Source organism: Narcine bancroftii, chromosome 4, assembly GCF_036971445.1.
Source record: "Narcine bancroftii isolate sNarBan1 chromosome 4, sNarBan1.hap1, whole genome shotgun sequence".
Taxonomy (NCBI): Eukaryota; Metazoa; Chordata; class Chondrichthyes; order Torpediniformes; family Narcinidae; genus Narcine; species Narcine bancroftii.
In genome coordinates, this window is record NC_091472.1 from 125,490,049 (window position 1) to 125,506,343 (window position 16,295).

General features: G+C 41.9%; 1 protein-coding gene and 2 long non-coding RNA genes across 9 annotated transcripts in view; 2 read left to right on the forward strand and 1 right to left on the reverse strand.

The window, feature by feature from the left end:
• The first annotated feature begins 854 nt into the window (after positions 1 to 854).
• Positions 855 to 7,185, forward strand: LOC138761113 (uncharacterized). Of its 2 annotated transcripts, none has more exons than XR_011356124.1 (3): positions 855 to 1,016; positions 5,093 to 5,230; positions 5,437 to 6,086. It is a non-coding gene; the product is annotated as an uncharacterized lncRNA (long non-coding RNA). The 2 variants fall into 2 exon arrangements; XR_011356123.1 differs by lacking the exon at positions 5,437 to 6,086 and adding an exon at positions 6,952 to 7,185 and having other exon boundaries at positions 856 to 1,016.
• git2a (G protein-coupled receptor kinase interacting ArfGAP 2a) overlaps positions 1,629 to 16,295 on the reverse strand; it is a 113,540-nt gene continuing 98,873 nt past the window's right edge. For 5 of the 6 annotated variants that reach the window (XM_069932741.1, XM_069932742.1, XM_069932744.1 and 2 more), the window contains 2 exons: positions 4,274 to 4,337; positions 1,629 to 2,515 (listed from right to left, as the gene is read on the reverse strand). In XM_069932741.1, the coding sequence (XP_069788842.1) occupies positions 2,306 to 2,515; positions 4,274 to 4,337 (274 nt within the window). In that variant the 3' untranslated portion in view covers positions 1,629 to 2,305. Of the gene's footprint in view, positions 2,516 to 4,273; positions 4,338 to 10,497; positions 10,627 to 16,295 lie in introns of all 6 variants that reach the window. The other variant, XM_069932747.1, reaches the window with a different exon arrangement.
• The window catches only part of LOC138761114 (uncharacterized), a 36,091-nt gene continuing 30,678 nt past the window's right edge, over positions 10,883 to 16,295 (forward strand). The window contains exon 1 of the long non-coding RNA XR_011356125.1: positions 10,883 to 10,940. This is a non-coding gene — a long non-coding RNA (uncharacterized lncRNA). The remainder of the gene's footprint in view (positions 10,941 to 16,295) is intronic.

Genomic DNA, 16,295 nt, shown 5'->3' on the forward strand with positions numbered 1-16,295 from the left:
AGGGTTTAGGAAGTGGGCATAACAGGCAAAGGAATGGGTTTTAAGGATTGTGGTTCATGGTGGTGGTGGAGTTCAAGAGGGTAACAGATTTAAAGGAGACTAAATGGAAGTGAAGTAAAATCAAGGGATTACTTGAAGGAACTGGTTATGGCCATCATAGCTGCCAACAATACAGTGTGTCAGAGAAGTATATCACAAATGAAAAGCAGAGCATTGCTGTACTCCTGGGCACATGTTCAGGTCCTCAGATTGGAGAGGATGTGATAAACGAGGGACCCAGCAATGCCTGCCAACCCAATTGACATGGGATAATTACATTGATAGGAAAGGCTTGGAGGGGTATGGGCATAATGCAGGCAAGTGAGACTAAAGTAGGAGGGCACATTGTCATAGCTGGGCCTATTTCTACGCTGATGCACATCCAAATTTTATTTCTCCACGGTATTGAGCAACTTAAAGTAAAAACTTTAAATTTGTTATTTCTTTCACATTTTGTAATTATTTTCTCCTCAAATTCTGTAAGAGTGAATTTTATTCCTTATCTCAAATCTTTTGGGGCAGTGATTTGTGAATTTGGTTAAGGATAAATTTCCAGATCAGTTGCTGCCTGGACAAAGAAGTACGCAAGAATACAAGTTTCACCACAGTTCACCAACAACAAAATTTAGTCAATATTAAAAGATGGCCAACTAAATCTAAATAAGTAGTTCTGAAAATTAACTTATCAAAAAATGTTCTGTACAATAAATAATTTCTGCATAATAAGCCTGAACACAGTGGTAAAATAACTGCCACAAACAAACCTAACCTTGTATATTGCATTGATTCTGTGATGTCAACTATGTAGGTCACAAACTGTGATACCATGAGGTACAGTTTACATGTAGCAATGAGTATGGCTTTTTGTTCAACAGCACTTTGATGAATTTTTGGTTTAAAGTTTGAACATGTTATTGGGTAAGGAAGCATAGTCAATATGATCATCCTTCAACAGAATTGACTAGCTGTCATTAAAGGTAGAGTAATGGTTTTTTGAAACACTAAAATGGCTAAAAAGAGCATTTGTTGTTGCAAGCTATCCAAGATCCACTGACCTGCCAACAGACTACTGAAAAAAAAATGACTCTTCTAACACTGTAGTCCAAATACTTTCCAAAAAAGGTAGCAACTTTTGTAAATGTTTCATAAATATATAGACAGCACAGAAATAGACTGACCTACTGTACCCTATGCTGAACTCTGTTCTTTCCCCATAGATTTACAATTTTTTTCCCCATTGTAAATAATACTTCCACTGGATTAAAAAGGGAAAGTGCTCAGCAACACAGTTGTAATTTGGTTTCAGCTAAAATCTTTGATCAATTCTATAATCCCAGTTTCACCACTATAGCCCTTCAAGTGCAGTGTGGCGCTGAATTGCTCTTGAACTTTTCTTTTATAATCCAAATAATTTACGCACAGCTTTTTCTGCGCTTTCACCTTCTTTGTTCTTTTCCACCATGCCCATTCCCACTCTATTACCCTTAGGGATTTGCATCCTGGCTTCCAGAGATCAGTTAAATCCTATTTATAGTCATGGCGAACACAATTATTTTTTAACCCTCCCCCCCCCCCCCCCCCACCACCGCTTCACCCCCTAGGAGCAAATTCAAACAAAATTTCCCCTTCCAAGACATAATTTGGAAACACTGAAGAGCTTTCTGTGACAGAATAGAGCTTTTACATTGTTATATATTTCTGTCATTAATACATTTCAAATGACAAGATGCATAATTTTATTTAACAACTGCTTTAGCTCCCTGAAGGCAATGTCTAATCAGTGGAAAATGACAACAAAAAAACATCAAAATTAGCCTAGTGGACACAAACATAAGCAGAAAGAAAACTAATATCCAAACATGTAAATTATATTTAAAAAGGCATGCAAACATAATACTGACAGAAAGCCCAGACCAAATCTGGTACATATTCAAAATAGTTTTCTTCTATATAAAAAAAATTTTTTTTTTTCTTCTTTGGCTTGGCTTCGCGGACGAAGATTTATGGAGTGGGTAAAAAGTCCATGTCAGCTGCAGGCTCGTTTGTGGCTGACAAGTCCGATGCGGGACAGGCAGACACGGTTGCAGCGGTTGCAGGGGAAAATTGGTTGTTTGGGGTTGGGTGTTGGGTTTTTCCTCCTTTGTCTTTTGTCAGTGAGGTGGGCTCTGCGGTCTTCTTCAAAGGAGGTTGCTGCCCGCCAAACTGTGAGGCGCCAAGATGCACGGTTTGAGGCGATATCAGCCCATAAAAAAGGGGAACATTGTAATCAGTTGTTTTCTTTTGTCATTATAGTAACGAGTTGTTTGGCAGCTTTGGCAATATCATATGCACACTGGATCACTTGCTGTGTTACCAGCTGGATGTCAGTGGTGGGGCTGGGCTCTGCTGGAAGTACTTTCTTGCATTCTGACTGAAGCCTGTATGCACTTGATGTTAAGAGACTCAGTGAGGCCTGAACCATCTCCGAACGAGGTTTCTATATGTTGGACAGAGAAGCATTCTTCATTAGCTGTCCTCCACCCAAGTGAATAGCTCATCAAAACAATGTTCTCATTTTCATTTATGTCTAGATATTGCGATAATTACAAAATCTAATCCAATTTACAAGTTTTGTTTTTATTTCATTAATATGCTTTCTGGCAAGTACCAAATTTAATTACTATGCATAAGATTCTCAAAAAACCCAAGGTGACACACAGATGAATTTGATCCTTTCAAGCTCAAAGTTACTGATACGAGATTTTTCCAAGTAAATGAGGCAGGGAACAAGGGAGGAGATTCATGATGGAGGGGAGAGGAGAGTAACTGCATTTCCAAAGGAGGTAGAGAATGGGAGAATAAAAAATGTACCAGATGAAAATGAAGAAAACAGGGTTAATTGCTGTTTCAAAAAATAAGAGTGGTAATGTGCAGAATTTGTGGAATTCAAAATTATGTCTGGAAGACTGTAATAAAATGGCCAAAAGATAGGAAGGCAAAAACTCATGAGTGAAAGTGAGTCAGGGATTTAAAATGAGAAGCAACTTGAAGCTCAGTTTCACTCAATGAACAGGGATGTGCCTCAAAAACAAAAAAATCACAACCTGAATTTGGTCTCCTTGATGAAAAGAGAGCATCAAGAACAGCATGGGTGTAGAACCATTGCCTCTCTAATCCAGTGAACTGACTTAAACTAATCTTGCATTCATCTCAGTTTAAAAAAAAATTCTCTCTACATTCCTTCAGAACGTACACACAGGGGGACAATTTTAATTAACCTTCTTTGGGAGGAAAACACAGCACGTGGAGAAAACCCACATGGTCACAGGGAGAACATACAAGATCCACACAGAGAGTTCCAGATGTTAAGACCTAGCATCTTCCTATTTAAGAAGAGAAAATACTGGAAATATACAAGTCAGAGTGAGAGCCATGATTAATGTTTCTGGTTAATATCCATTCATCAGAAATAGAAAAGAAGAAGATAAATTGGATTAAGTGGAGGGGCGAGGATGAATTGAGCAGATACAAAACAAAAGAGAATATTGAAATTACCCAGCCGATTAGACACCATCTATGAAGAATGAAAAAATGGGTTAAAAAGTTCTAGGTGTATGACCTTATATCTGAACTGGTAAATTTGGATAGAGCAGTTCTCTGAAACTGTTGAATTCAGTGTTGAGTACATAGGGCTGCAACGTGCCCAAACAAGAGAGGAGTTTCTCAAGCTTATGTTAGGCTTCATTGAAACAGAATATATATAAAAGACCAATGGTGCATTCAGCTACATTCTTCCCGAAATCACTCTCCCTGCATCTCTTTAAGATGCACATCTTGATCAAACTTTTGTTAATACAAGGACTGAATCAACCGTAGGACGATCCTGTATAAACAGGAGATTTTATAAACTTTGTACAGGCTCTCAGGGAAGACTACTGTACAAACTGAAACACTGAAATGCCAGATTATCCAATATTAAACCTTCCAGACCTGATTAGCTGTTAGGCTGACGTTATATAACAGATGCTTTGCATCACCCAGTTTGGGTGATTTGATAGATCAAACATTATGACATGAAAATGTTCAGCAAAAGCCCTGTGTGTATTATAGTGAGACTTGCATTTCTGCAAAAGTGAATATCATTAGTTTGGCATTAGACAACAGAGAAAAAGCAATTTACATGTTTAGCATTTTAAACAAGCTTGATATTATTTGAAAAAAATAAAGAACATTTTAAAGATTTAAAATGATTCACCTTTGGGAAAAGAGCTGCCATCTCTGCTACAGCAACATGTATCCTTTCTGAGCAGGGCATAAAGCTATTGGGTAATACAAGAGAGGGAATGGGGAAAGGGGAAAAGAAAACCATTAATCATTGATTTCAAACATCACTACAAGATTTGAGTTAAAATTAACATTCAAACAAGACTACACTAAAATGCCTATTAGAAAAATACATCCAGGAACTGAGATGGAAATGCAACATTGATGATACTTCAATGCAAGGGTGTTCAATCTGTCTCTTGGGAAGTGACAGTTAAGTTCACAATGCCCAAATAACTGAGATCAACTTGCACTCAAGTTTCTTTCTAACTGAGTGAATTAAGTTTAGCGTACTTTAAAAAAGGAATATTGTTGCCTCCTTGATTACAAAGCCGAAAACAACTTGCATCTTAAGTGAAGGGAGCAATTATTTAAATATGGAGCATGGTTCTTCGATTTATCTACCAAATTTGTCCATGAGGGTCAACAATGTGTTCATTCTGGCTCAGTGCTCTACATTCAGCTAGATTGTACTGGCCTGCACTCTGAATAGAATCATCAATGTTTAGCAGCAGAAATCCCATGATTTCTGTGCACACTCTGCCAAACAAATTTCTTGAGCAATAAAAAGCTGAAGGGATTCAGCAGGTAAAGCAGCGTTCCATGGAGAGAAGGGGACAGTTAATTCAACCTGAAATATTGTCTGTCCATTTCTCTACAAAGTTGCTGCCAGACTTGCTGAGTTCCTCAGCTTCCCATTGGGGTTGTTCAAGATTCCAATCTCTGCAGTTGTGTTTCTCCAAATTTACAGATTTACTAAGACATTTGGAGCAACAAGTCTGTCAGTCCACTACACTGCTGGATTTCATTTCGGCATGTTAGAGCCTGGATTTGCTGTGATTCCCCAACAAATTTCAGTGATGAAGGGTCACAGAGAAGAAAGCAAAAGGCAAGTTGGATATACAATGATACAACTATGTATTTTTATTTTTTAAAAGTTATATTTTAAAATTAGATACTTCAACTTCAATAACTTTAAAAATGTCTCTAAATGACAAAGCTGGCAAAGTTGGGAGTGGGACTTCAAAGTCAGAGTTTTCAGGGGATTTTGAGAACAGAACCCTCTCACTACAGCCTTCTTTTTTTTACCTGCAGACCACACTTGCACATGTCCAGAATACTTCCAGCCAACAAGAGTGATGCACTTCATCGCCAAATTATCACAGGCAGTCATTTGTAGTCACGCAAGAACTAGCCCACTATATCAGTTGAATTGTAGCAATGACTTCAGTGCTGGATCTGCTTTCTATAAAGAATTGATAACCTAAGAAAAAGTTGGCCATTTGATACACTGTGCTTTGCCACCATTCATTAGATCATTTACCTCTTCAGTACTCTCCTGCATTCACACCATATCCTTTGTTTCTCTATTAATAAAAGAAAACCATTGATCTATATTTTTGAAGATACTCAGCAACTGAGCCTCCAGAGCCCTCTTGGGTATGTAACATTTGATAGCCTTATCCAAATCACTGATAGATTTTGAATAGCTAGGATCCAAAACTAAATGACTACTCACAGCCTCATTATTCACAGCCACTCTTTATTCTATTTTCTTCCCATTAACCAAGTTTCAATCCATGTTAGTACATTATCTGCAATCCCACGTCCTCGAAGTTTGTTTAATAATTTCTCGGCAACCACGATGTCCAAACTCACACCCACTGTTTCTCTCTCATCTGTTCAACTAGTTAGAGGTCAAAAATTATGAAGTACAAGTTTTCTTTCAGAATATCCATGTTAACTCTCTCCACTCTTGTTATTAGTTTCAAAGTGCCTGAACAAGAGTTACTTCAATTTTTCCTATTACTGAAAGTGAAATTTATATTTACATGGTTTGAAAGTTCCTTCACTTCCAAACCCAGCAGGGAATTGAAAAGATCAGAATGGCTACATAACCCAATGTGTGTCACATCACAATAATTACTATAGAAATACTAGGGTCAGAGTAAAGAGAATTCATCCAGGTCAATGGCTATGGCATTACAACTGGCCAGAATCTTGCTTAGTGAAAATCACAGATCACTATCTCTTGACTTATTGAATGTTTTATTTATGGACACTCAGGTCAGGATAGGATCAACGTGAATGCAGGACTTCATTTGCCGACACTTATATCCTAGATTCTCATTAAAAATAGAAAGTTGCTCAAGCCACTTAGTGAACCATATTTATCTTAAAAGCTCACCTATCCCTTTCGAGCAGAGACTTAACTAGGAACACGTATCTGACCACAGAATCTCAAAATTTGTGTTTAATTTTTAACTGGTAGTCAGAGTTCTGATAGCTCAGATTGGGAAAAATACCATCATACTCCACAATTTCCTCTGCCGGCTGTTTTCTGCCAATTTTTAATCACCTCCTTCTCAACGAATGCTAAGATACATCAGTCAGGTTTCTAGTAGCCCATGCTACCTTACACAGGATGCAGATGCTAGGGTCAAGTGCAATCCACAAAAGTTCTGGAGAAACTTTTTTCCAGCATTTTTGAGCACTGTTCTGGACAAAAATGATAAGAGTTGTAAGCACTGCTTAATATTTTCACTGGATGATGATCTTACAACATAAACTTTTTAAAGTACTTGAAGTTTAGCTATTCATGTGCACCAGGTCAAATAGACAGAGGACCATAGAATGTTGCTGTAAACTGGCTGCTGGACCAAAGGACAATATGGAGTGATTTCCTATGAACATCTCCCTTCCTCCTCGAAGATCTTGGCCAATTTTACTTGAACAATCTGGCGAAGACAATCAGATTGCATCAAAGAGGGATGAAGCAAACTTTCACTTCTACAATGGGAGGATGATTAAAAACATTCAACCATGAATTTAAAAAAATCAAAAGGATTTGAAGCAAGTTTTTTTTATGAGGTAATAGTTAACAATTTTATTGATTTGTTTAAGCGACATTAATATGTTCTGTAATCAAAATGAAAACATTACTGCTTTAATCAGATTCTAGCTTCAGAAAATATGGGCAATGACAATTGATTCTGGACAAAAAGCCCAAATTTTAACTTGACAGATGTGAAGCTAAACAATCTGCTGAAGAAATTCAGCTGCTTGCACAGCAGTAGGAGAAAAAGAATTGTTGAAATCTGCTGCTCAAACTCTTCATCAGGACTAAGTTAGTATAGAACTAGTGGAAAGAGGACAGGGTGGGAGGGGAGAGACAGGCCCCACATGGGGCTGGGAAACTAGGCAGAGGTGAAACGTGACCAGTGGGAGATGGGAGTGGAGGGGGGGAAATGGAACCTAAAGGGACGGGGATGAGAATGGATGGGGTGGGGTAGTTGGAAAGGGGGACAAAAATGAATTGGGAAAGGGGAAGCAAAAAGGATACAGGAGAGAGGGAACTCATTGCCTGAAGTTAGAAAATTCTATGTTCATATCATTGCTTCCTACGGACTGCCCGGGTGGAATAGGAGGTGCGGTTCCTCTAGTTTGTAATGGGTCTGTGCGAGGACAGAGCAGTTTGTGGAGGAGTTGAAATGGTATGCAACTGGGAGGACAGGATGGCCAATGGGGATAGAGCACAGATGTCCTGAAAAACAGTACCCAAGATGCAAGTGGCTTGAATTACAGATAAAGAAGACTGAATAAACAGTTTAAGTAAACTAAGATGGGGGAACTTTGGCGACAAAATGGGACAGGCACTGATGCCGAATTTAACTATTTTTGATAATTTTAAAAATAATAATTTCTGAATTTATTTTCCAGATCATCCAAACTCTGCCTTTAACCTTAATTCATGCAACAGGAAAAGCAGAGCAGATAAGGTTTCCACACAATCATCTCATTCTGTAGCACAGTCAGTATGGGAGTAGCACAATGTTCTAACGGCACCAGTGAGCCAGGTTCCAATCTAGCACAGTCAGTATGGGAGTAGCACAATGTTCTAACAGCACCATTGACCCAGGTTCCAATCTAGCACAGTCAGTATGGGAGTAGCACAATGTTCTAACGGCACCAGTGACCCGGGATCCAATCTCGCAGTCAGTATGGGAGTAGCACAATGTTACAATGGCACCAGTGACCGGGTTCCAATCTCGCACAGTCAGTATGGGAGTAGCACAATGTTCTAACGGCACCAGTGACCCGGAATCCAATCTCGCACAGTCAATATGGGAGTAGCACAATGTTCTAACAGCACCAGTGACCCGGGTTCCAATCTAGCACAGTCAGTATGGGAGTAGCACAATGTTCTAACGGCACCAGTGACCCGGGATCCAATCTCGTACAGTCAGTATGGGAGTAGCACAATGTTCTAACGGCACCAGTGACCCAGGTTCCAATCTAGCACAGTCAGTATGGGAGTAGCACAATGTTCTAACGGCACCAGTGACCCAGGTTCCAATCTAGCACAGTCAGTATGGGAGTAGCACAATGTTCTAACGGCACAAGTGACCCGGGATCCAATCTCGCACAGTCAGTATGGGAGTAGCACAATGTTATAACGGCACCAGTGACCCGGGTTCCAATCTAGCACAGTCAGTATGGCAGTTTGTTCATTCTCCTCATGACTGCTTGGGTTTCCTCCCATATTCCAGAGACAATGGGGTTAGGAGTAATGGTTAAAGGGGTGCATTTGAGAAATGCAGTATTGTGAGCAGGAATGGCCAGTTACCATGCTGTCTCTAAATTAAAATAAAATTAATTTAATTTAAATAAATTAAGTTTGATTCACTACAAACCATAATGGAGTTGATCAATTTCCTCTGTTTCTCATCAGGTGCTAGTTTCCCTATGGAATACCCCAAGATGCAAATCCGATTACATAAAATGACACCAATTTCTGGTATCACTTTGGCTTTGGATTCAACCACAAAGTCAATATAAAAGAATCCAAAGATTGCTCAGAGACTGACAACATGGTAATGCAGGGTAAAAAAAAACATTTACAATTGGCAATAGTGACAATTTTTAAACACACAATTTAAATGGATCTCATTTATTTCAAGTATGAAGTGTACACCACCTTATTAAAAATTACCCCTTTCCTGCTCGAATCCAGTTTCATTTTGAAGGGTTTCTTCTGCCCTTCAATTTCTCAACGGTGGATAGTCACTGTTAGAAAGTCACTTGATGAATCTAATTTGACCTCCGCATTCAAAATTCCGTCAAGGTCTTTGAACTCGGACATTCCTTCTTCAACAACCCTACCTTTTGATCCAATTCTATCATTGCCATGGTTGATAGGAGCTAACAATGCGGACAGGGCATCTAATCTAGGATTTTCCTTTTGCATATGGTTAATTACCACAGCAATTAGGAACAGTATGCACATTTAAAACAGGTGAAGTTAACAGAGAGTAAAACACACAAGTCTGCAGAAGCAGTGATTGAAGTAGCAACACAATGGTGGAGAAACTCCGCAGGTCAAACAGCATACTTTACGTAGCAAAGATAAAGATACATCACCAACATGTCAGGCTTGAGCCATTCATCAAGGTATGAGCAAAAGTATGAAGTTAACACAGGTCTGATTTATAACAATAGACAAAATTATTTTATGAATTTTGGAGACTACTGCATTTATAAATTAACCACCTGCCAAAGACGATTTAAAACAAAACCAACTTCTTTCCTGCTCTTCAGATGGGAACACTGTTCGAGAGACAGAGGCTTGCAAAAATGGGCATGGTTAACTTTTACACTGAGTGCCATTGATCACATATATATCAGAACTAACCCTAATCCTCTCCTCATCTGTCATCCACACATGGGTGACTTCTATACATGGGTATTAGAGACACTTCAGAGCAAACCCATGGTTGATTTTGCCATTTTCGAATTGAGAGCACAAAATTCTTTTTTAACAAATCAATTAAGTCAGCACAAAAGAGAAATCAACATTATTTTGCTTAGATGAACATTAGCTACTGTTCTTGGGAAGTGAACCAGTGGAATATTGAAGGCAAAGTGATATCCTGCAGATATTTTAATATATACATCAGTCACAACTTTTAATGTACAGCAATTCAGATTATGGAAGCAGAATTTAGATACATTTAGCAATATAGCCAATGGTCTCTGGTGCACTTTCTTTTGTAAATACATTTTCCTTCCACAAAGCTTGATATTTTTAACAAATCACATGCAGGGAAGAAGAGAAAAGATGGAGTGCCTGGGAGGCAGAGACAGAGGTCAGAGTACCAGGTGGCAGGGTCAGGCTGCTGTTGCAGGGTCAGAGGCTGGAGGGAAGATTTGTCAGCCCGTAGAACCAACGTACTGAAACAGCCAAGGCTGTGCCTGAACTTGCGCAGGCTCTCGCGTTCAATCTGCCTGCTGGAACGGAGGGAAGGCGGGATTGGAAGCAGAAGGGGGAGAGAAAGGGAGAGGAAAAAGGAAAAAAGATTGCAAAAATGAATTCAGATTGCAAAGTGAAATAAAATCAAAATAAAAGACAAATAAAAAAGAATGTGGGCTATAGCAAATAACTGATTAGCGTAACAATTCCAAATTATCTACACATGTTTCACACAATTGATAATGTTCATTTTGTTACAAGTCTGAGAAATCTCCATTACCTCATGTTTGCAGAGGAGCTGACTTCTTGTGGAAGCATTGAAGACATTGTGATGACTCAAAGTGCACCAGTGAGTTCATGTAACCATATACACCCTTTCGGAAAACATTCCAGTTTGATTTTGAGTTAAAAAAAAATTTGCAGATGCTGGGGTCAAGTGCAATACACAAATATGTTGGAGAACCTCAGTAGACCATCAATATGGATAGAAAAGTAAAGGGTAACAAACATTCCTGATGAAGGCCCGGAATGTTTGTTACCCTTTACTTCTCTATCCATATGGATGGTGCGTGGCCTGCTGAGTTTCTCCAGTATATTTGTGTATTGCATTTCCAGTTTGATTTAATGGGAGGGAACAAATTAGAGCAAGAAATAAAAGGACTATTACAATTAAAGGATAAGAATACCAGGTTGTGAGGATACTCTTTATGTTGGGAAAAAAATCAAGTAACACATGCATGGCTGGAACAAATGATTCATACTAGTGCCAATACTAATTAAGATTCTGGATGCTAAGTAACTCTGATCAAGCCATAATATTTAATATTATCAATATTATTTGATTTACTGCATTTACATAGGGTGATATGGAAATAATCCAATTAGATCAGGAAAATGCTCACTTTGAGTGCTCAGTTTTACATTAATTTTTGCTGGGCATTATTAACAAAACCACAAATTAGTTGCTGGATTCATAACTAGATGTGTTTGGGTGGGTTTCCTCCCACCATTAAAAAGATCCCGGGGGTGTAGGTTAATGGTGTAAATTGGGCAGCAAGGACTTGTGGGCCAAAATGGTCTGTTACCGTGCTGAATGTCTAAATTTAAAAAAAATAAAACCAAAACTAGGATACAAGATTTGTCCACTGAATTAGCATTATTATACTGGACAACAAATATTTTGCTTTCTGAATACTTCTGGGTTCTTAACATGCACTTTAAAAAAAAATGATACAACCTATTTTAATGATTTCCTGCCATAAATCTACTTAAAGAATACAAAACTTTGAAGAGCAGCATGCCATTGAAAATTCATTTTCTGCATTCGCACTTGGACTTCTCTGCAGTCAGTGGCGAACATGGTGAAGGTTTCACCAGGACATTGTGATCATGAAAAAGTGGTATCTGGGCAACTGGAATCCACCAAGGTTCGTCAGTTGGACACTGACACAAGTAGCATCAGATGCTGGATACAAATGAAAATCAGCGGCAAAACATTTTTAGGTCAGTTGAACTAACGCAATGTGTCAGCATCATTATGTGATTAAACATGCTAAATTCAATAAAAAGTTAATTTATTGTTTCTCCAATTTCCTAAGTGTAGTGTGGATTGTTCAAGGTCATATGGGCTCACCATCTGAAATTTCGTCAGAGGTCACATCACCTGCCAATCAAGTTATGACTCTCGCTGCCCATTAGTGCACACCTGACCATTGGCCCCTTTAAATTACTCACTGATGTCCAAATCCCCCTTTCCAGCTTACTGCACTTTAAAAGCCCACCATCTGCTGCCGCACACTCTCTCTGCTCCTTGGTCCTGACTACAAGCTCTGTTTTATGCCAAGTTGTGAACAGTGGATATCACTGGAGGAGTCATTGGTAAGGTGCACCCTATACTTAGAGTGGGGTCGTAGTATATTGTGGGAATACTTAACATTGAGCTGCACCCCACTGGTACAGGGAATCAGGAGTGTTTGCTGAAATTCCTGTCTTGTCAGAGTGTGTTAGTAACCGTATATTACTGCACCTGTGTCTTCTTCTTTGGCTTGGCTTCGCGGACGAAGATTTATGGAGGGTGTAAAAAAGTCCACGTCAGCTGCAGGCTCGTTTGTGGCTGACCAGTCCGATGCGGGACAGGCAGACACGATTGCAGCGGTTGCAAGGGAAAATTGGTTGGTTGGGGTTGGGTGTTGGGTTTTTCCTCCTTTGCCTTTTGTCAGTGAGGTGGGCTCTGCGGTCTTCTTCAAAGGAGGCTGCTGCCCGCCAAACTGTGAGGCGCCAAGATGCACGGTTTGAGGCGTTATCAGCCCACTGGCGGTGGTCAATGTGGCAGGCACCAAGAGATTTCTTTAGGCAGTCCTTGTACCTTTTCTTTGGTGCACCTCTGTCACGGTGGCCAGTGGAGAGCTCGCCATATAATACGATCTTGGGAAGGCGATGGTCCTCCATTCTGGAGACGTGACCCATCCAGCGCAGCTGGATCTTCAGCAGCGTGGACTCGATGCTGTCGACCTCTGCCATCTCGAGTACCTCGACGTTAGGGGTGTGAGCGCTCCAATAGATGTTGAGGATGGAGCGGAGACAACGCTGGTGGAAGCGTTCTAGGAGCCGTAGGTGGTGCCGGTAGAGGACCCATGATTCGGAGCCGAACAGGAGTGTGGGTATGACAACGGCTCTGTATACGCTTATCTTTGTGAGGTTTTTCAGTTGGTTGTTTTTCCAGACTCTTTTGTGTAGTCTTCCAAAGGCGCTATTTGCCTTGGCGAGTCTGTTGTCTATCTCATTGTCGATCCTTGCATCTGATGAAATGGTGCAGCCGAGATAGGTAAACTGGTTGACTGTTTTGAGTTTTGTGTGCCCGATGGAGATGTGGGGGGGCTGGTAGTCATGGTGGGGAGCTGGCTGATGGAGGACCTCAGTTTTCTTCAGGCTGACTTCCAGGCCAAACATTTTGGCAGTTTCCGCAAAGCAGGACGTCAAGCGCTGAAGAGCTGGCTCTTCGGGTCAGATACAGCAATGAGCTCTCTGAACCCTTCTCCATTAACAATGGCGTGAAGCAAGGCTGTGTTCTCGCACCAACCCTCTTTTCAATCTTCTTCAGCATGATGCTGAACCAAGCCATGAAAGACCCCAACAATGAAGACGCTGTTTACATCCGGTACCGCACGGATGGCAGTCTCTTCAATCTGAGGCGCCTGCAAGCTCACACCAAGACACAAGAGAAACTTGTCCGTGAACTACTCTTTGCAGATGATGCCGCTTAGTGCACCTGTGTAATAAATAGAGAATAGGCAGCTACTGGTAATGTAGATCGCTGTCTCTGACGTGAATGTATGTATTTCTTAGTATCATGTTGTTTTGTATCTTTTCCTTTATGACTTCTCCTCGTTTTTCAGCTTGTGTCTGGACTCACTTCTCTGCTCAATTCTTGAAACAATTGGCGCTGCAAGCTGTGTTCAAAGAGTCTCGGTAACGAACTATGTGGGAGAGTTAACCAGTGTGCGGGATAGTGTACCTCCTCATGAACTGGGATGACAGGAGGCAACCCACGAGTTACGTTGAGGGTAGAAATTAGAATCCCTGGGTGGGCAGATATTAGCCAGGGATTCAGCATGCTTGCAACTTGGCTGGAGGGTCACACGATACCAGTCGACCTAAGGGAAAAGATTGGGCACCACGTGACCTCCCTCTTGGAGGAATTGGGATTTCCTGTAGCTGGGGGAGTCATGAGGGAGTCCTATAGTTGCTGATATCCCTGTTGAGGCACCAGTGGGATATCACTCAGAATTTAACTAAACAGGGAACTCAGAAGGATGGGCAGATAGAGTCCCTAAAGCACCACTGTAGCTCCCTGCAGGAGGCATTGGATACTGCCCGGACACACATTGGCAGCCTTGAGGCCAAGTATACAGAGGCTGCCTGCTGATTGGTCAAAGCACAGCAGCTGCAGGCAACCCGGCGATCCATCTGGCAGGTCAATCTTGTTAAAATAAGGGCCATTATCGTGCATTGAGGAGAGGGCAACATGTAGTCGGGGGATTGGGGACGTGTGGATGGATGATGACCATGAGGAGACTGAGTCCCATTACTCGCATCCTTCCCCCACATACCCGAGATCCTGCAAGCCCTGGCCAGTGAGCACAATGACTCCCAGTTGGTTCTCCCCAACAGGGAGGTAGTCCACCAAGGAATTAACCAGGCTGGGAGATGGATATCACCAGCAGCTGGGTGAGCATCTGGCTGCATGGCTGCAGAATGAAGGGAGAGGAGGATGAGGGAGCCCCATTTAGAGACCAATGCCTTGGCCAGCCTGCCACCACAACATCAGACAACAACTCCCTGCAGATGCTTCTTGAAGGGATCGACAAGAGCACCACCCTGTAGGATTGGATGATAGCTGCAGGCCACATTTCCCCATGATCCTGGAATGGGACCTGAATGGCTGGTTGCAGTGGCACACAGTCAATGAGGGCATGAAGCTGATCAGGGAATGGGCTCTCAATACCAGCATCTATGGTATGGGTATTGGCAGGCCACGTAGTGACCACCACTCACCCCAATCTCAATCTCAATTTTTTTTTAAATGCCGGAACTCAACAAAAAAGTTGACAAAGAGGTGCTGGAGCCACTCCATGAGGTGCTGGAGTGGCAGTCCAGTGAGCTCCGGAAGCACTGCACCCCTGGTCTTTCCCTTGATGGGATCGGCAACTGTTAAGACTGTCTAGGAAATCATCACCCTTCTGGAGGGGCTAGAGTATATGGAACAGGGAGTACCTGAACAGGCGGGTTGCCACGCCAACACTAAAGTCAGCGAGATCACTTTTCCATTACCCCGCAGGGAAATGCACCTTGTCCTGACACATGCTGGCATGGATTGTGCCTGCATTCATGGCATCTCTGCCATATTCACATTGTGGCAGGAGAATAGAGGGGAGAGGCCCCGCAAGGGGGGGGGGAGTGCCCATTGCACTGCCCCTCCTTGACCCAGGCTACTCAATCTTCTGCTCCTCCATCACCAGTGGTGACCCCTAGCTCCCTCAGGTCAGAGATCATCTCTCTGGTCAAGAGAAAATGGCCAATTGAAGGTTGCACGACCTCTTCCCGCTCCTGCACCCCCTCGCATTCTAGCACACCTCTGCCCCGTCCCATAGGAAGAAGGCCAAGGTCCTGGCAGATCCGTTGATCAGTCCTGTCCCACCCAGGCGACCAGAGGTTATTTTTCCCAATGGCTGAACACTGGGAAAAGGGGAATACCCACCACTAGATGGTGCTGGTTGATACCAGGGCCGAGCATACTATTATCCCCAGGAACTCAGAGGGATGGAAGAGGAGACCTAGGGTGTCTATAGAGGGGCTAGGGGGCTCAATCCTCACCGCCAGAGGTCACCCTTCGCCTCTCCATAGATGGCGAGTCTCCCCATCCCCGTCATGGTAGCAGCCTCCCTGAGTGCATTCTTGGCATGAATGCACTCAAGGAATCAGACAAGGGGGAAATTCACCCCAGGCAACCATTGTGGTCGGATCCACCAAATGGACTCCAGTCATCATTCTCCCTTCCCAGATGGTTTGCACCCAGCAGTATCAGGTGCTGGGAGTCACTGAAGAGATTGCAGAAGCAATTGAGGCATTACTCCAAGAGGGAGTAATTAGACCCACTGTGTTCCCCTACATCCCCTACATCCCCTTCTGTGAGAAGAACAGCACT